The sequence below is a fragment of the Sciurus vulgaris genome (genome assembly GCF_902686455.1).
Source record: "Sciurus vulgaris genome assembly, chromosome: 1".
Lineage (NCBI taxonomy): Eukaryota > Metazoa > Chordata > Mammalia > Rodentia > Sciuridae > Sciurus > Sciurus vulgaris.
In genome coordinates, this window is record NC_136461.1 from 14,437,372 (window position 1) to 14,458,126 (window position 20,755).

At 38.2% G+C, this 20,755-nt stretch overlaps 1 protein-coding gene across 36 annotated transcripts in view; it reads right to left on the minus strand.

The window, feature by feature from the left end:
• Positions 1-20,755, minus strand: part of EIF4G3 (eukaryotic translation initiation factor 4 gamma 3) — a 283,828-nt gene that overhangs the window by 19,166 nt on the left and 243,907 nt on the right. For 19 of the 36 annotated variants that reach the window (XM_079100300.1, XM_079100311.1, XM_079100303.1 and 16 more), the window contains 9 exons: positions 20,290-20,526; positions 18,504-18,608; positions 16,856-16,988; positions 16,096-16,190; positions 13,911-14,004; positions 12,415-12,532; positions 10,048-10,268; positions 8,552-8,670; positions 4,394-4,566 (listed from right to left, as the gene is read on the minus strand). In XM_079100300.1, the coding sequence (XP_078956426.1) occupies positions 4,394-4,566; positions 8,552-8,670; positions 10,048-10,268; positions 12,415-12,532; positions 13,911-14,004; positions 16,096-16,190; positions 16,856-16,988; positions 18,504-18,608; positions 20,290-20,526 (1,295 nt within the window). The remainder of the gene's footprint in view (positions 1-4,393; positions 4,567-8,551; positions 8,671-10,047; positions 10,269-12,414; positions 12,533-13,910; positions 14,005-16,095; positions 16,191-16,855; positions 16,989-18,503; positions 18,609-20,289; positions 20,527-20,755) is intronic. The other 17 variants (XM_079100314.1, XM_079100313.1, XM_079100308.1 and 14 more) reach the window with 1 other exon arrangement.

Here is a 20,755-nt window from a genome sequence, read left to right on the forward strand (position 1 = left end):
TGAAAGATAATACTTACATTGCCTTATTTTTTTATTTCTCTCTCTCCCCCAACTGATTTTTTTTGGGGGGGTACTAGGGATTAAATCCAGGGGTGCTCAACCACTGAACCACATCCCCAGCCCTTTTTATTCTTCATTTCAAGACAGGGTCTCACTAAGTTGCTTAAGACCTCACTAAGCTGTTGAGGCTGGCCTTGAATTTGGGATTCTCTTGCTTCAGTCTCCCTAGTCACTGGGACTACAGTGCCAGTTTTCTATTTCTTGATCAGTGAGTTCACCATGGTGAATAGAATACAATTAGTGGTCAAACACATAATACTGATAAGAAACAATTTTTTGGTTGAACATAGTTTTCCATAGAACAAGGCTGTGGAACTTATTTTTTAAAATTTGTCATCACTAAATCCTTTTGCATGATTGTAAAACAAAAGGCTAGGTATGTAGTGCTCTAGGTAATTATCTTTATCTCTGCACTACTATATAGCCTAGAATTATACCTTGCATAATACATAACTTCTACAGGCTGAAGAAATGAAATGCAGCTACACCACATCTTTGTCTCTTGGTATGCAGTAGCCAGCACATCCACTAGACTACACACAGGAATATCAGTTGCATTTCTATAAACTGGTAACAAACTCGCCAAAAAGTAAATTAAGAAAACAGTTGCATTTAGAGCCAGGTGTTGTGGTACACACCTGTAATCCCAGCAACTCAAGAGCCTGAGGAAGGAGAATCACAAGTTTGAGGATAGCCTGAAACCCTGTCTTGAAAAATAAAAAAGGGGTGGGGAGGTAGCTTGAGTGAAGCACCCCTGAGTTCGATTCTCAGTACTGCACAACAAAAGAGAAAGAAAATCCCATTCATAATAGCAACGACACAACAAAATTATTTAGGTGTAAATTTAACCAGGGAGGTAAAAGATCTGTACACTGAAAACTTTTATAACACTAATGAAAGATATTTCAAATTCAAAGATTAGAAGATTAAAAACTGGTAAACATCCAGACCAGACCACCCGAAGTTATCTACAGATTCAATACAATCCCTATCAAAATTCCAATGCTAGGCTGGGGTTGTAGCTCAGTGGTAGAGCACCTGCCTAGTATGTATGAGGCACTGGGTTTGATCCTCAGCACCACATAAAATAAATAAATAAAGGTATTGTGTCCATCTACAACTAAAAAAATATTTTAAAAAATAGATTATGTAATACAGATAAAAAAGAATAAATAAATAAAAAAGATGAAAAGCTTTCTTATATTCCAGTATCATATCTTCAAAGGATTATAATAAAGATAACTTATAGCAGATCTTATCTATGTGAACAAAAAGGGTCTTCACTGTTAAATAGCACCTCAGCAATTCTGCATTTGAAACTCAGAATGCATGTCTACTGTAAGCTCTCTTTCCAAGGTGTAATTCTCTTGTGGTAATAAGAGTTAAAGGAAAGTAGTCAAGAAAGAGGTATCAAGCTTGCTGTCAGGGCATGTATTTTGTGGCTATCATAACTCCAAGTTTTACTACTTTGGTTTTAATTTATTTATTATACTTTCAAAGTCATTCCAATTCTGTGGCTGATAATGAAACTGCCCTCAACTATTCTTACTAGACAGTTTTTAAATAGCAGTTTTCTAAAATCATGAAAATGACTATATCAACAGTTTAAAATGAATTTACCTACAGAGTAATGTATACTAATGTACAGAAACCTACCCACCTATATTCCTAATTTGTATCATGAAGTGTTTAGATTCAAGTACTGAAAATTCCCAAAGGATGGCTTGAAGTACTCTTTGTGGAGGTTTTACATACAGCAACTACTATACTTACAGTTGTATGGGATCTTTTAGGAAAATTCCAAAGAATCTAAGATTTACGTATAAAACCTATTTGAAACTTCCATTTCAGGATACTATAGTAGTGTATGCTCTGAAGAAAACATAATATGAGATGAGATTATCAGCTGGGTCAAGGGGACCACACACCTGGAAGTCTTCTGCTTTCCCATACTTCCCGAGTCATCCCTGGCTTGGAGAGCTGGCAGAAACTGCTTCCCTGACTACTCAGAAATTGACATCTTAGCAGCAGAAGCACCCAAGGGCGCTGATCTCAGGTGCTCCTGAACAATACTCTGAAAGAGCAGAGATCTTCTAGGTGTTGGGAGTGAAATGGCCTATCTGAACATATGGACTATGCAATTCTGATCTTTTAAGAAGGTTCTTGATGGATAATGACATAGGGCTATCCCTTTGTTTCCATCTTAGGAAAAGGTAGGTGCTGTATTGTCAAATATATCTCCACAACTTGTACAAGACTTGGTTTAATGATGGCAGGTTAGGTCTAACTTCATTATCAAAGGTGAGGCCTGAACCATTGAAATACAGCAGGAAACAATGATGCAAAATGATGAATTGTTGAGACACAGAAATGCCGTAAATAGCTGTGATATTATTATCATATCATAGTTGTGATAGTTTTTCCAAGCAGCAGCAATAGTACCACCCTTAATGAGAGTGTAAACACCAAGTCTGATGACAGTTTTCCCCGAGGAAATCACAAAAAGGGGAATGCAACTGAGAAACTAGTATCTCACAAGTTCAGAGTTATGGCCAGCTGAAATAGACTATACTTCTTAGATACTTAATCTAGCATTCTCATTTCCAGAACAGTCTGGGGAACAAAAGTAAATCCTTACAAAGCAATAGAGAAAGATACAATGACTGCAGACTGTAGGAGCTTGAATCTACTTTTCAGGTTGGTTGGGGGTCAGAGACTACAGTTTGATTGTGAGAGTGCAGGTACTTTCATTTGCTCTTACTTGCTGTTATTACAGTAAAGCACAGATTTCTCTTATAAAACTGGGAAATCATCCTGGCTTTGCCAAAATTTCTTAATAAGTTAACTGGTTCAAATGGCCTTAATCTAGCCATTCACTTAATTTAGGTAAATCCAGTTTGCTACTGAAAGATAACTTCTTAATGATCCTAGGGTAATAATGAATTTTCTAGGACCTGAACAACAATGTCATCATTCTTTTCAAAATTAACTGAATAATTACTCCTAAGAACATTCAACATGGCATTTAATAGTCAGATCCTAAGAGGTTAATCATATCTGAAATGACACCATAAGGTACAAGGAGGCATTTCACGGTATGTGAATACAATTTAGAATAATAAGCTTGGCAAAAAAGCTTCGTAAGCGGGGCTGGAATTGTGAATTGTGGCTCAGTAGTAGAGTGCTTGCCTGGGATGTGCGAGGCCCTAGGTTCAATACTCAGCACCACATGTAAATAAATAAAAATATAAAAAAGTTCACTGATAACTAAAAAAAGATTTAAAAAAAGAAGCTTCCAAAGGAATTCTTACTGCCATCAATTCAATGAGCATACACTCAAGTGAGTATCAGATGGTAGATTGGAGTTTGAAGTCTAAACCTCAGGTCTTAGTTCCTGGTTATCTGTCAGAATTGCATGTGATTCCATGCTTACATTTGGTGCAAAATTTGGTAACCAATAATCAAAAAGAAATTTTTTTATCATATGCAATTTTCTACCATATACTTACATAATTAATTTATTCATTCATTCATACATACCAGGGATTGAACCCAGGGGTGCTTAACCACTGAGCCACATCCCCAGTCCTTTTTATTTTAAATTTTGAGACAGGGTCTTGGAAAGTTGCCAAGGCTGGCTTTGGACTTGTAATCCTCCTGCCTCAGCCTCCCAAGTCACTGGGATTACAGGTGTGCATGACTGTGTCCAGCTTAAACATTGATTTAAAAATCTCAGCCAGGGTAAGATTCTGTGGCTGAACCACAAAGAACCTAATCTGTGCACTTATTGGTAAAGGTGCACCATAAATACACCAGAACTTGATCAAATGGGGATACAATGCTAAAGATAGCCAAACTTCACCAACCAGTCACCGGCAAGAATTACAGTGAAGTCAAACTGAATAGTGAAAATCATTAAGAAAATGGAGTTACACTGCTATGGGGCTGGAGTAGAACACTTCCTGGCCCAAATAACCATGGTTCATTGAAAGGATAAAGCTTTAAGTCAATTTTCCAGAATTTTTCTAACAAAGTAAACTCTCCCCTTTCAAAGAACATGCAGGTTTACATGTAAATGAGGTGGTGAAGATCTCAGAGTTTCCCTGAGGCTAAGATGAGCTTCATTACTGACATCATGATGCAGGTCTAACAATAAAACACAGAAAAATCAGAGGATAACCTTTATGTCCAAGCACAATCTACAAAACAGCATCAAATCAAGCAATGTATAATCAACATATTACATTGGCTCAACACTCTACAGTGGACAGGATTTTCATTTATGGAAAAAGAAGGCTAGGTACTGAATGCCACTCTTGAGGAGGATACTGACCCTTTGAAAAAGTCCTGTTTGCTGAGTTTTTCTGACTGTACGAGCTGATAGAGCAATTGGCCCATGTGATCCCTGGTGATCTGGCTCCTCTCGAGGGTGGACTCCACTCCCGTTCTCACGAAAACATGTAGCAGGCCCTGGGCACTCAGCTCTTCCACACACTGCATGGCTTCCTGTTCAAACAGCAAATAAAGTCTTGCTCCAAAATCTGGTATCAGGATAACCTTAAAATCTTTTTTTTACGATAAAGTCAGTAGAAAACTCTGTTAACAAGACAGTTTATGAAGTTTTTGCTCATTTAACATAATAAAGTTCAGTAAAACACAGGCTGATAGAGGCAAGTCAGTCATATTAGATAAGAAAGCTGGGTATGAAGGTATGCATCTGTATATCTTTTGCCTCCTCAGGAGGCAGAAACAGAAAAATCACTTGAGTCCAGGAGTTTGAGGCCAGTCTAGCCAACACAGGGAGATCCTGTCTCTTGGCGGGTGAGGGTGTATAGGGGTGTGTGTGTGTGCGTGCTATATCTTCATAAGGTTAACATGTTTAGGTTAATAATTTTATTTAAAAAACAATCAGAAGATCAGAGCCCAAATGTATTTTTCTACACAGTGTTTACCTGTTTTCTGATCATTTTAAAAAGTGGAAAATGGTATGTATGACATAGAAATTCAATGCCATGATTAACCTGGCAGCCCAGGATACTTTGGCTGGGAACGTTGAGATCTTCGCCATCTCCATGAAAAAGATCTCCCTCAGGAATGCTAACCTTAAGTGATACGGTTAGGGTTATGTGCCAAAGTCCTCTTGAGGATGTTTCTGTGTGAGGCTTTGTTAACTGGAGCTCACTATGAAAATGATCTGCACAGCTTAATATCTGGGCTCTGGGGAATGAGAGCTCAACAGCCAGGCTGTCTGATCATCAGTGCTAGCTCCCTGCCCTCAGCTACAGCAGCTTTGTTGCTACACTAGCCCAAAATCCTTTGGCTGGACCTCTGCAGGAAGTAGCTGTTCTTGGAAGCTACACATGGGAAGGGTAGTCACCTGACTGCAGAGGGAAGGAAGTAAGGCTCCTTTGGGTGTCTTGGCAGGACTGCTCTCTTTCCCTTCTGCCACTTAACAACTCCCCTGTTAACTCCTTACCTACAAATATTTCAGAACTACAGAAAAGTTAAGAGTAAGCCAGTGTAAAACTATGTGTCTCACTTCGATTTAGATTGTCTTTCCACATATCCAAAAACTTCAATACTGACACAAGGGCAATAAAAACATCATCTGATACGTAGCACATGTTCAAATTTCTTTAATTGTCCCCAAAAGTCCAAATAGCTTTTTGTTGTTGTTGAGAACCAATGTTCCATGCCATGATGTCTCTTTAAACTCTTCTAATCTAAAGCAGCCCCCTTCTCTTTTTTGTCTTTTCATGATACTATATTTCTGCCACACGCAGGCCAGCTGTCACGCTACTTCTGCCTATTTCAAGTGCTCGTTATCCTTGTGGGTTTTTGCCTCATTTTAAGCTCATCAATATTGCTGCAATTCCTTTTCAGGAAAAGGTGTAATAAATTCAAGTATTTCATTTTCCATAAATAACCTGTGTGTCCCCTAACAGGAACAGTCACTATTTCTCCATGAAGGGTCAACCAATTGTATCACAGCAATGTACAGCCTTGCCCTGCTATTTTATTTTCTCATGGTTTGTTTCTTCTTGTCTCAGCTCTCAGTGGAAATGACACCTCCTACAGTCTTCTCATTGTCCCCTCACTGGCTATCATATCACCTAGTATTACTTCTCTATACTAAAACATTGTGTTTTTTTGTAGCTATGACTCATTTATTTCTGACCTATCTTTAGGGTCAGTCTTGTTTGTGTCTCTGCACTAGAACATAAGTGCCATGAAAGCAGACTACATTATTCATTGCGTATACTACACTACATCCAGGTAGCAGTAGTCTTGACAAATGAAGGTTTGATTCCTGGCTCTGCCTCTTAATGATAAGTGACTTAAAGAGTAGAACGATCTTTTGGCCTATGCTTGCTATCATAAGGTTACTAAGAGGGGTGTATATAAAAAAAGGTATAGGAAAGCACTTGACACACTGCCAGGCATAAAATAAGGGTTCAAGAAATATTAATTTATATTAATGTTAATAACAACAGCACTTCCTAAGATGATGTTAGGGGAAACCCCCCTTTTAGGATGTGCTCTATAATTCTTAGCCTGATACACCAGTACCTGAAAGGAATAAGATAAAGCAGAGTTTGGTCTCTGAAGCTAAAAGTCTGGCTTATTAGCATTAAGATCTTGAGCAAGTGACTTTTATATCCTTCCATCTCAGCTTTCTTATTTGTAAAATAAGAACTAATACATATACAATATGTGGAACTGCACCTGGCACAAAGTAAGTCCTCAATGAACGTGCTCTATCATCACCTGGTCCTTAGAGCCACTTGGCAGTACAAGTGCCTCTAGTACTCTGCAAAATAAAATCCTGAAGTTGTAACTAACTCTGCCCCTTTCATACTGCAGGCCTAGCTGGGGCTTGTGATGCTGCACAGGGCATTCCTGCTGCGCACAAGTGTTCCCAAGGTGTGTGCTCCCAGTTCATCACATGCTCATCTTTAAAAGTGCTCGTCACTTGCTGACTTTGTACAACCATCAGATTACGTCTGAAGATAAGCTCCACTGCTTTCTCCCTTTTTGTACCTGGCTTTACATCTTCTATAGCTGTTCAATTTTTTTGATAAGTTTTTAAAAATATTTTTTTAGTTGTCAATGGACCTTTATTTATTAATTGCAGTGCTGAGAATCGAACCCAGTGCCTTAAGCATTCTAGGCAAGTGCTCTACCACTGAGCCACAACTCCAGCCCCTCAATTTTCTAAGTCTTTGACGTTTTCCTACTTCCATGCAAGAAAAAGAGCTGTGTTGCCAGCTTATGAGAATACTCCTCCTCTGCCAGGAAGTCAGTTAAAATACAGTATGTCAGGTATGTTCTTCAGCTCTTTTTCAGTAATCTTCACTTATTTTGCGCATTTCCAAGGGTTTCTACAAAACAGCCCTAATCCTACTCATCATCAAAAACTTCCCCTTGCTTCTGGGCTGGATTGTAAATAAACAAGGTGAATTTTTGTTGTTGATTTTTTTTTTTTTTTTGGGTACTGGAGACTGAACCAGAGGGTGCCGAGCCATATCCCCAGCCCCTTTTTCATGTTTTATTTTGAGACATGATCTTGCTAAATTGCTGAGGCTGGCCTTGAACTTGAAATCCTTTTGCCTCAGCATGCCAAGTCACTGGGATTAAAGCCATGTGCCACAGAACCTGTCTAACAGAGGTGATTTTTGTACATAGAAAGCAGATAGTGACTATATTGTCAAGAATTCAAGTATCTTTAGTATTTTTGATAATGCCAAAGTAAAAGTAGTTAATACATCTGACATATGTTTTAACAGACAATTTTAACAACAACAACAAAAAAAGCCTTTTCTGACCTCAGAACATCACACTAGAGTTCATTAAGATCTCCTAAGACCCTGAAACTTAAATAACTGTTTGTGGAGTTAACTTTCATCGTCTGTCTCTGTCAATAGACTGTAGGGTTATGAAGCCAGGCAGTATGTATCTTGCTCTCTACCATCTTAAAATGAACCCAGAGGGAAGGTAAGGGTTAAAGAGGGACAAATTCAAAACCATGTCTTTAAATGTCTCACTTAGGCCATCTGACCTTGGAACATCACTTGCCCCTTTGTGCTTCAGTTTTTCAATTATGAAACAAAGAAAAAAATAATGCCAGCCATACTTCAGGTTAACATGGGGATGATGTTAAAAAGACCATGGCCAGTACAACTGGATACAAGAAATACCTCGTAATGATTGTGTTGTTTTGGCTCATTAACACCAAAGTCAATTTGGTTTTCCCTGGTTTAGACTGGATTGTCTTCTCTTCCCAACACTCCACTTCCTGAACTACAGTATTAATTTGAAAGAATACTTGGCAGAATGTATCAGAGTTAAGCACAACCATGCAGAATTTAGATCACTCAATCCAAGTCTTTTCAGTCATATAACACCTGATTTAGACCACGTTACTAAACACCTTTGTCACAGGGCTTTCTGTCCTACTTCTTTCTTTCTTTCTTGTTTAAATCTCATTTACCTTAAAATCATTAATGTGTAGAAATTCATCAATGATAGATTTGGACTTCCTCTCCATCTCCTCTTCTGACAATGCAGGCTTGTCAGAGGCAGACACTGTTGAAATGTCTGGTTTCACTGCTAGTGAGATTTTAAAAAGTGAGACAATAAAAAGGACAAAAATTACCACATTAAAGTGATATTTCTGTGCTGTTACATTGTTTTTTCAGTAGAGTCAATTAATAGCTATAGGTATGACAATGCAATATAACTTTTGGCATAGATATACACTAAGTAACTTCATAATCTAAAACAATAATCAACAAGATTTAGGTGCACGATACACCTACAACTTTGCTCAGGGTATTCCCACTGTCTGTCTGTCCCATATCTATCCTTTCCTGTTTCACTCCTACTGGTCCTTAAGATAAGGGAAGCCTCTTCTGCCGTTCCTCTGCCCAGATTCTAGATCATTCCCTTGTTAATAAGTATTCTCAAAGAACTAAATTCCTTTCCTTCATAACATTTTTTATCAGTTTATATCTTTTGTGCAGGTCAGCTATATTACATTATTCACTGCACACAGATATTTTCATGTCTTATCCTGTTATGTTCCCAAAGTATCTAAGATAAGAAAGTCAAATGTCCCCAAAGTTACATAATTAAAGCCTTTTCTCAACTGGAAGAAGACATTTCAATTTGCCTCTGAAGTCCATTTAGGCTAGTTACAAGTAACAACTTAGTCAAATAAATTTGAAAGCCATATTAATGGTATAAGCAACTAATGTTACTTTATGAGTAAGATTTATAAAATGACAAAAATTTTCTTTAACCTATTTTTAATTACTGTTATCATCACCATCATCATGCCATCTAATACCTTCTGAAAACTTTCAATTATGAGGTAGTTCTAAGTATTTATATGTATTAATTTCTCATTTCATCTTCATAATAACCCTATAGAGTTAAGGTAGATACACTTATCCCCATTTAACAAATGAGAAAATTGAAACACGGTTTAAATACATGAAGTGATGTTTATACCATCACCTGAGCAAGTCTTTAAGCATACACATGCTAAATACATACAAACTCAGAGGTTACCAAGGAAGAGGAAGGCAACAAAGCACAGTCTGATACCTTCCCTTCCCTTTCCTTGCAGTAGCTCAACGACGTGAAATCTTTATATGCTTGAGGGTGTTACATGGTGAGACACTCTAATAGCAATGCACAGTAGGGTGCTGAAGGGACTCCTGAGAAATTCAGACTGCTTAACATACAGCAAAAGGACCCTACCATCATAATGTTTAATAGAAAAAAAGGAAATCTCATGGTTTCTCAGCAAAGGTGAACGAGGGAAGGAGAATGGCATCACAAAATGATGGAGGGGTTTTCTTCCGTTTTCAAGGCATTGGCATGTGGGCTGAAACTCTGCTCAGGCACAAAGCCTCTCTTGTGGTTTTCCTTCCAAATCTAAGGCTATATCTTTGTCTATGTCCTTCCTGGAAAGTCTCTAACCTGACTCCCTAGTTTTGTTTCGATCGGCCTCGATGCTGCTCCTCTCCAAGTCCACGCCTCCCGTTAGCTGTTTCACGGTCTCCAGCATCTCCCTCCGCTGCTCTTCTTGTGACTGATTGTCTAGCAGGTCTTTACTGCTGCTGCCCCTCATGAAAGTGTTTGGACGAGCTGTTGCAGATGGAAGGGGCTTGTCATTCTTCTCCCTGCCCATGCTTCCACGACTTAAAAGGCAAAACAACACTTTTAAAGACAACCCTAACTCCTTTATATCCAACTTATCAAATAACACTGAAGGCATGGATAACAACTTTCCACAGGTAACTAGATGCATGAGACATTAAAGGGAATGTTTATTAAGATGTATTGAAGTTCTTTCCTCAAATGGTAAAAGGGACACTACTTCAGAGTTTTTAATTTTCCTTTTCAGTGCCAGGGATTTAACCCTGGGCTTTGACATACTAAGCACATACTCTACCACTGAACTATATACCCCTGCCTACTTAAAACTTTAAAAGCCACTGGTAACTCCTTATTTTGGTCTTTAAAACTGTTTTTAGAAAGACAGTGATAAAAGCATGAGAATAGTGAATGAAAGGGAAACAAATGCCTTAAAAACATGGAACCACTGTCTTAGAAACTATATGATGATATTTGATTTCTCCAGAAACTCCTGATATGTGGAGATCATTTAAGAACCAAGCAGAAGTAGGTTTTGAATAGCCAAAGGCATACACTTTATTCATTTTAAGACAGACTCTGCATATTGCCCTAGTCTATTTTTTTTTTTTTTTTAAAGATGATTCTGTTTTGAGGAGTGGAGGAGGACTGGAGATTCAACCAGGGGTTCTTTAACACTGGGTTACATTCCCCACACTTCTTACTGTTTCTTTCCAGAAAGGGTCTCACTAAATCACTGAGACGGTCTTCAAGCTTGTGATCCTCCTGTCTGAGCCTCCCCAGTTACTAAGACCATAGGGTGCCCCACCTCCGGAGCACTGGGACTACAAGTGTGTACAATCGTACTCAGTTTTTTATTTTATTTTTACATTTTTCAGACAATTCTAATCAGCTGCAACAACAACGATCCGTCAGCCCATGATAATTCAGAAGCAGTAGACTAGAAAGGAAAAAAGAGAGACTCAGAAGCTGGACAAAGATCTAACAACTGTGAAAGAACATACACAAGTACTTAAAAAGCAGAGCCATCAAAAAATTGATGACAGAGGAAACTGCCAACAAAATGCCTTGACAGCAGATGACAACTCGAGTCCTATTGAAATGTTGGCAGGTGCTAAGAATACTTTGTTTCAGAAGCCCAGGGAATGAGTAAGATAGTGAGAAAGTTTGCCTAATCAAATGTAGAGTAATTAATTTTTCTAAAAAAGCATTGGAAGTTTAAAAAAACTTCAGTCTTAAAAGTGCTTATATCAAAAATTCTACTCTTCAATCACTGTACTATAGGTCCCTAATCATCCTATGTGAACCAGCCAACAGAATACTTGGCTGTGTAAATCCAACAACAATAATGAAGTAGGAAGATAGCAAAATATGCATAGAGGCAAGTGAAAGCTAAAGGACAATCTCACACAATTTGAACAGTGCAACAGAAATGCATGGGTGGGCTGTCATGTCAGATTATTCTACAGCATCCAGGAGTAGTAGTTTGGCAAGCCCTAGATGTGGCCTCCAGTGCTCTTTGGGTGGGTCTGGCTTTCTTAAGAAGCAAATTCTTAGTTATCTGTCAGATAACCTATACCCTTCTGCCCCATCACATCTCAAACCTAATACCCAATTATGTTCCTACTTTAAAATTATAGTGTGTGGGGACTCAGGTCTATAATCCCAATGGCTCAGGAGGCTAAGGTTGGAGGATCACAAGTTAAAGGATGGCCTCAGCTATTTAGCAGGGTTCTAAGCAACTTTGTGAGACCCTGTCTCAAAATAAAAAATAAAAAGAGCTGGGAATGTGGTAAAGTGGTTGAGCACCCCTAGGTTCAATCTCCTGTACAAATATAAAACAGGCCTGGGGTATGGCTCAGTGGTAGAGTGTTCCCCTGGCACATGTAAGGCACTGGGTTCAATCTTCAGCACCACATTAAAAAATAAATAAATAAAATAAGGTATTGTGTCCATCTACAACTAAAAAGAATTTAAAAAATTAAAACTAAACAAAAACATACCATATATATATATATATATATATATGGTATGTGTTTGTGAAAATTTAAAAAAAGAAATCAATTTTAGGTATGACACGAAGGTATTCATAGGATTATCATCATAATCCACATATATATGACAGACAGACAGATGTATGGGGAAGAAGAACATGTAAAGCAGAGTACACATGTAAAGTAGAATTCTCACCTGGTTAAAGCCCTTCGGGAATCAAACTCTAAAGATGAGTTTGATGTGGACCCTGAGGGGGCTGGAGGTTGCAGAGCAGAGAATCTGTTTAAACTGGAAGCACTTGACCTTAAGGCATCTATAGGAGTTGAAGATTTAGAAAAAAATACAAACATGACTGAAATGCAAATACTTATTAACCTGTCTCCCTAGGATGTGACCAGGATGAACCTCTAGTTATCCAGACCAGTCTCAAACTCCTGTGCACAAGGGATTCTCCTGCCTCAGTCTCCCCAAGTAGCTGTGGCTACAGGTGAGGACCACTATACCTGGCATGAGCTCAGGAATTTCTAACAAGTTCAGGTGATGCTAATCTCCTGATACATTTACTCTGAGAAGTAAAGCATTGGAGGGAATTAATCTGTATGTAAAATAAGCGTTCAGAAACCTTTGTTCATTACAAGCATTTGCACTTTTAAAAACATGCAAATTATCCTCAGTAGGGCACAAGGATACTTATGGTAAACAGGAAGATGGAGGCAGGCAAATACAAACCAAAACACTGCACTTAAACAAAGTTAACCAATATAAATGCTATGATCCCCATTTATGTAAAATCATGCATGCGTTTTAAATGAATTATAACATTTTAAAAGTTTTGAAGAAAAAAATAATGAAATTTCTTAGAAGGAATATATGGGAAGGAGGTTAACATTTTAGTTTTTCTTTGGACTTCCTTAACTAGCAGTCATGTTTGTGATGGGCCAAACATTTTCAACCCAAAAGTTAGAGCTGTCAAAATCTGATTTTTGATAGAAATTTTAAAAATATTTTAACCTTTTTCAAACTTTAAACGCCTTTAAATTAAGTATTTCTGGGTATTAAGATTCTCTTTTTCAACATAATAAGTTTCTCTTTAAATTTGGAGCCTCAGTAATATCTGTAACTAGATTGAATTTGTGAACAAGAACAAAGGAACTAAAAAGATTCAGTTCCTAAACACCCAGCTAAACTGATAGGAGCATTCTAGAGCACAGTAGACGGACATTCTAGACTGACATTCTAGAGCACCGTAGAAAAACTATGGTTGACAATGGTTAATTAACATTTCACACAGCTACTAGAGTGTTTTCAATGTTCCCACATCAAAAAAAAAATACACATCTGAGCTGATAAATATGCCAATTACCCTATCTTATCATTACACATTAAATACATGTACTGAAATGCCACACTGTACCCCATAAATATGTATATTTACTGTCTGTTAAAAATACAGAAGTATATGAATAAAAAATTGTCTAACTGAACTAAGAAAGTTTTACCAAAAATTAAAAATATCCAAAGATCCTCACTAAGGAGGAAATCCCAGTTTAATGCTCGAGAGGGCAATCAAAAAAAAAGTCTGGGGCATCACCAGTTCACAGAACTTTTCCTAAAATCATATGCGGTGACTGACTGTAGAAAAGCATCCGAAGGGAAAAGCTAGCAGGCGGCTGGAAGGCTAGTTCACGTACCTGTCTCGCTTGCCTTTGCTCCACCACTGCTGCCTTTTCCCCAGCTGCCCAGCTGAGCTTTAGGTACCAGTTGAATTTTCTCATCAATTGTGGGCTATAACATAAATGGTCACAGTCATTTATAGGAAATACTCTAGAAGAATAGATTTTCTTTTTTTTTGAATTCAGTAGAACCATTTTAGCAACAAATTTTGTTTAAAATGCTAGTTTAAGAAACAGAAACTGGAACTATTTTCTTTAAAGTAGGATCCCTGAAGGCTCTAAAGCACTTCTTTGGACTCACTTCCACAAAACACAGTTGGAAGGCACTGGTCTAGAGAATGCACTCAGGTCCTTCTATTTAAGATGGTTTGCTAATCTGCAAAATGTTAGCAGCATCTATTGATTCCTCTTGTATGAAAATACCCGTGAATTTAAAAAGAAGACAAAAAAGGAAATACACAAATACTACAAAATTAACTCAATCTCTTTACATTGTTGTGGAAAAGCAAGTCAAGAGACACAAAAATTTCACGTTGGGTGAGAGATGGTGGGGGAATGGAGTATTCAATAAAGGGGAAGAATGGAATGTTGGACTGTGAGTGCAGCAAGTTAAGGTTCCTGGTATCTCTCAGGTTTAACTTGCCAAGTGCACCTTGAGTGCAAGTGAACAGAACTATGCTGTAATGCACATTATCGTAAACACATGTAACAAAAAAGTTCGACACATGTCTTTCTAATGAAGGTACTGTTGTATTGTGACAGCTCTCAATGTGCTGTTTTATGTGACCTACTTTTACACAAATCTCTACCAATTAACAATAAATATGCTTAAATGATTTTGAACTTTTTCTAGGATACTGACTCACAGTATCTACAGAACAACTATCTGAATATATTATCTGAATACACAATTGACTTATTTTTCAAAATAGGACAGTAGGGATGCTGGAGGTTTGATTCCAGCATTGTTCTTTATCATGTCCATGCACAAAACGGTAATATTTAAAAACAAAAATATTATTTTTAAATACTGATAGAATAGTCAAAGATGCAATTCTTTAAATGTAAGGCTTTTGTTAAAATTGTCTTTTGCTGGAAATGGATGGAATCAAGTTGTATTTAACAGTGGAAATCCTGCTCTGAGACCTAAACAACTACAAGAATGTAACAGAATCTTAGAAAATATGATTATAGTGAATTACAGCAAGACAAATCCTGAAGGGGAATGCTTTAATATGAAGCAAGGCTTTGACAAAATCATGAAGATATAAATGACTTAGTTCATTTTATGTTTTATTATCCAGTTTTCTGAGTCTTTTAATTTTTTTGTCAGTTATCTTGTTTTATTTGATGTTTTCACATTAGCTTTAGATTGTGTGCAGTACTCTGCTGGCAGGTTGCCAATCATCAGAACTATGGAAAACGTATTACAAGGAAGGGTCTAAAGAGACTCATGAATCATTTGCAAAGCCTTCTAGACTGTGCAAGTTTCCATTTTTACCAAATCTAACATTCCCTTAAATTCTTCACCCTACTTATAGTTAATCAATTTCTACTGCTGGAAATATCTGCTAAAAGAAACGTTTTATAGAGGAAGGTATAGTATATTAAATCTTATTACACAATTTCTAGTAGGTCCTCTGTGAATTCTTTTAGGCCTTGGATATGGAAAACCATTAATTTCTTTCCTAGTTAAATTAAAATAAGTAACTATTTCTTAAGTAAGGACACACTGTATAAAAGCTTGGAAATGACTAAATCAGATACTTCAGAATGAAGTATCTTTATGATCACTTCTTTTATGTTAAGCATCTCAAAATTAACCCAGGTATTTCCTCTTCGGAAAACTCATAGAAGGGGCTGGGGCTATAGCTCAGTGGCAGAGCACTTGCCTAACACATGTGAGGCACTGGGTTTGATCCTCAGCACAAATAAAAATAAATAAATAAAATGAGGTATTATGCCCATCTAATAATTTAAAAATATATATATTAAAAAACTTTAAACAATCATGGAAATAAAATGAACTAGTGCTAAGACAGGTATGCACAATGAATGCACTAAACAATACTAACTTGTAGAAAAATATCTGTCCGAAAACAACCACTCCGCAAAATATGCAATGTGGTTATTCTATATGAGCAAGTACTTCTGAAACTCATAGTAGGACAGTTGTAAATTCAATTTTAAAAGTCACACTCACCTTAGTGATTTTCAAGAATTTTGAGGGGTCTAGTACTCGACTGTTCTTGGCCCCCTGTACAGTGTTCCACCCACCTTCATCCACTCTCTGGACACCTACAGGGAAAACAGAGTGAGCCAGTCTCATATTAGTCCCAAGTCACTTGAAAGAGAGAAATATTTTCAACTCAGTCACTTCAGTCAAAACCAAAGAAAAAGATAAAAGAAGTTGTTCAAGTACTGGTGATAATCTCTTTAATACCCACTGAATGAAAATATCAAGCAGAGTCCTCTGCTTATATTGGCTTTCCAAGAACTAGTACTAACCTATAAAAAAACCAAATAACATAAATGAATACTCAGTGTGGTCAAGGCAGGGCGAAATCTAGCCTTTGCAGTTAATGACTAGAGCACTTTGTGAAAAGTTAGATAGAATTTTTTTCTTTTTGGTACTGGGGATTTAACCCAGGGTGTTTAACCATTGGGCCACATCCCCAGCCCTTTTTATTTTCATAGGGCCTCACTAAATTGCTGAGGTTGGCCTTGAATTTAACAACCTTCATGCCTCAGCCTTCTGAGTCACCGGGATTACAGGTGTGTGCCACTCTATGCTTTTAAGAAATGACTAATCTCCAGGTGAAAATACTTCACTTAACAATCGCCACTCTCACATTCTTTGGGTTATTCTCAGTGGTCTCATTTCACACATGAATTAAGAATTCTTACATATCTACCCCTGAAGTTCCCAGGTTCTCCCAGGCCCAGTGGCCTTCCACCCTTACCTGGTCTTCTCTTCTCTTTGGTCATGAGCTGTTGAACCTTCCTCTGCTCTTCTTGTTCTTCTATTTTGGCCTCTTTGTGAATCTGTTCAATAGTTTTAGGCCCTTGATCTGCTCTTCGAGATACCCAATTACACTATAAAAGTAGAAAATAAGGTTACTAGTAAAATAAATGAAGATAAAAAATCAAAAAATATTTAAAATCTATGCAGGAAAAGTATATGCTACCTATAAATCTAAAATTATAGCAGTTTCTGTCTCACATATGACACTAATGGAATCTGGAGAATAGAGTAACAGAATTAAATTCTTAATCAACCCTGGCCCAGCTGGCCCAAATGGATTTTGTCATTTTCTATAATTCACAGGCATGAAGTCAGAATCGGAGACAGGCAGTTACTGTAGAAATAGGGGATGGGGTCAAATCTAGGAAATGGAGGCCATGAAAGTCATCTGCCTCTGAAAGTTGGAGACTGCCCCTGGGAGAATGGAATGTCAAGGATCTCCAGAGCCCATTGATTACCAAATTTACCTGTCCTTATCAAGGACTGCAGGCAAGGAGCTGCTAACTAATGCCCTCTGAGCCCTTGCCTGGCTGAATCACTTTGGCCCTTCCCCTGCCCATTAGCTTCTCACTTTATGCATCTCACCTGCAAAACCAGGCCTAGTCACATAGGCAGGAAGGAGAGGTAACAGGGGAGAGAACTAGAGAAACAAAGAGACTTTAACCTATAAAAGATGTAGGGCATGCTCAATTCTTGGGATTCTAGAACATCAGCCATGACCCCTTCTCCCTCCCGGGAGAAGTCTGTAATATTACTACTTTTAAATAAAACCTGCTTAATACGCTTGCCTTGGCGTGCTTCTCTAGTATTCAAACTTCAACATTAGAGGGAACAGAACTCATCACCGGTAAACAGCGGTATCAGGCAGAGAGGGACAATCCAGAAGAAGGATTCCTTAGCACTGACAAAATTGGGTATTTTGCTACTCAGTTCATATCACATTTCAGAGGGGTTCTAAATCGAGTATGACTAGCAGGCTTTTTCCTTCAACACTGTGATTCTGGTACTGACACTAAGTGCACACAATGCCACCCTCTGGTTTCCCCTCTATAGATGAAAGCTGTCTCCGTATAGTTAAACTCCTCCCTTCCATTCCCAGGTGCAGGACTGACAACTGTTAAAAGTGATCTGAAACAAGGCCCTGGGTTCAATCCCCAGTACTGCCAAAAAAAAAAAAGGTCCACAGGAAAAACAGCAGAGAAGAAAACACCAACATCTGTGAGTTCTCATTCAATCTTTAGGACAAAACAGGAAGGCAGGCAGCCTTCTCAGTCTCAGAGATTAACAATGTAAGGCTCCGGGAAGTAAAATGTGTCATTGTAAAGATGAGACTTTCTAATTAGTTAGCTTACAAACTGACCATAGTTTGAATTTAGAATGGCCAATTTCAAAACTGCAAAGTGTGTGATAACTGGAGTAAGAAGAAACATGTAATAGGCATGTAACTCTCTCATGAAAGTATGATCAAGTTCTGAGCCCTGAAGCAAATACATTTAAATTTTTGTACTTGTAAATAATAGGACATCCTTACTCAACCCAAAGAGACTGGAATGGTAGGCTTACTTATTTTTTTTTCTCTTACTTACCAGCCTTAGGTCTATCACATCTTGAAGCATGAATCGAATCCTAGAGGAGGTTTTTCTTTCTTTCACAATTTTCTCCATCTGATTAAAGTACTGGTCCATACGCGGCTGCAAGAGACAAAATCGTGAGTATTCCTGGCCTACAAATTCAAATGTTAAATATTAATTTAAAAATGTAGATTAGGCCAGGTGCCGTGGCATATGCCTGTAATTCTAGTGGTTCGGGAGGCTAAGGCAGGAGGATCATGAGTTCAAACACAATCCTCAGGGGCTGGAGAGATAGCTCAGTCGGTAGAGTGCTTGCCTTGTAAGCACAAGGCCCTGGGTTTGATCCCCAGCACCCAAAAAAAAAAAAAAAAAAAAAAAGACAATCCTCAGCAAAAGTGAGGAGCTAAGCAACTCAGTGAGATCCTGTCTCTAAATAAAATACAAAAAATAGGGCTGGGGATGTGGCTCAGTGGTTGAATGCCCCTGAGTTCAATCCCCGGTTCCCTCCTCCCAAAATGTAGAATAACAGCTAGGAATAATAGCATATAGCCAAAAGTAATGTTGGAAGTAGTAGTGGTAGAGTGTGTGTGTGTGCATGTTGCTGGGAATTGAACCCAGGACCTTGTGCATGCAAGGCAAGCAATCTTCCAACTGAGCTATATCCCCAACCCTGTAGTGGTAGCATTTTTAATTCAGTATAAGACCACCAAACTAAAGACTGCATTTTCTAAGCTTCCTAGCAGATGACTTTGGTAATGAGATTCACTGTAGGCCAGAATATAAATGAAAAGTTATACTGTAGCTCTGAAACCTTCCTTAAGAGAGATGTGATTGTATTTTGCTACTTTCCCTGTCTTTTCTACTGAGAACAATGAGGACCAGGGTTAAGCCTTAGGAATGCTACTAAGATGTTAAGCTGGAACAATGTGCCTCTGAACTTTGTTTACCTTAGTGAGAAATAAACCCCAACCCTGTATAACTGACAGATATTTGGGGGAGGGAAGTTCTATTATAGCTATACATAAAACTAGCTGACACAGATGTTATGAAGCACTTATAACATTATTATTATTATTTATATTGGTAGTGGGGATTGAACCCAGGGGCACTTTATCACTGAGTTACATCCCCAGCCCTTTCAATTTTTTGTTTTGAGACAGTGTCTCACAGGGTTGCTGAGGGCCTTACTAAGTTGCTCAGGCTGGCCTCGAACTTGTGATCCTCTTGCCTCAGTCTCTTCAGTTGCTGGGATTATAGATGTGCACCATCGTGCCCAATTCTGACACTTTTTCTTTTAACTATTTCTATTTTCCATTTTCCTTATTTGGACAGCACAATGTTAGGTTTGAATTACAGTATTTTTAATGTTATCTCATATTCTGATTGTATAACTGTGTCAGCAATTAGAGCACAGACTTAAGCAAGCTACTGGGACTTCTTTATTTCACCATCACTGTCCAGCCTGGCCCATGGTAGCTTTTCTCCCCTTGTCCATGCTCGCAACTTGCCATACAAAGGAACAAGTGAAATGGTCATGAAGAGGGAAAAAAAAGAAAGGGACAAATAATATGTACACTCTACCAACTGGCTTTTGTATAATTTGGGATGCTCCTTACCTCTGACTCTCATGCAAATGTGATAAAGACCACTGTCATTTAATCAATGACAATGAGAGAAACAAAATAAGAAAAATAAATGCAGAAGACTGTTGGGGCAAAATGCAACACTTCTGTGACAGCTTAAGTTTTTTGTAACTGACGAAGACTCCCTACCAAAGGCTTCCAAGTTTCTGGATTTTTACCTTCGCTTTCTCAAAGTCCAGGTCTTTGCCAATAGTGGTGAGTAGGCGACACAGGCACTCCAGGGATTCTTCATCATGGTTCTTGAGTAGTTTCACCACACAGTCATGCATGATGGCTTCAGTCAGCATTTTGAGTTTGAAGAGTTCTCCAATAAACTTAATGTTACCAATAGATCTCCGCCGGGCTTTGTCCTTGGCTTCTTCCAGTTCGTCGTGAAGCCTCGTCTTCTCTTCTGGCTATTGTACAAGAAAAATAACGGCATCCTGATAATGAACATTGGCCTGTACAAGAGACATTAAGGTTCATGGGCCTTGCTCTTTCTGGGGGTGAGATGTCCTTGAAAATGATATATAACTACACACCTACTCCTCCGGAAACAGACCACCCCCAAAAGTTTGCGTCCATTTCAGATTTCTAGAACTCAGTGACTTCTCTGAAGTCTAGGCTTGGAATGAATACTAAAAC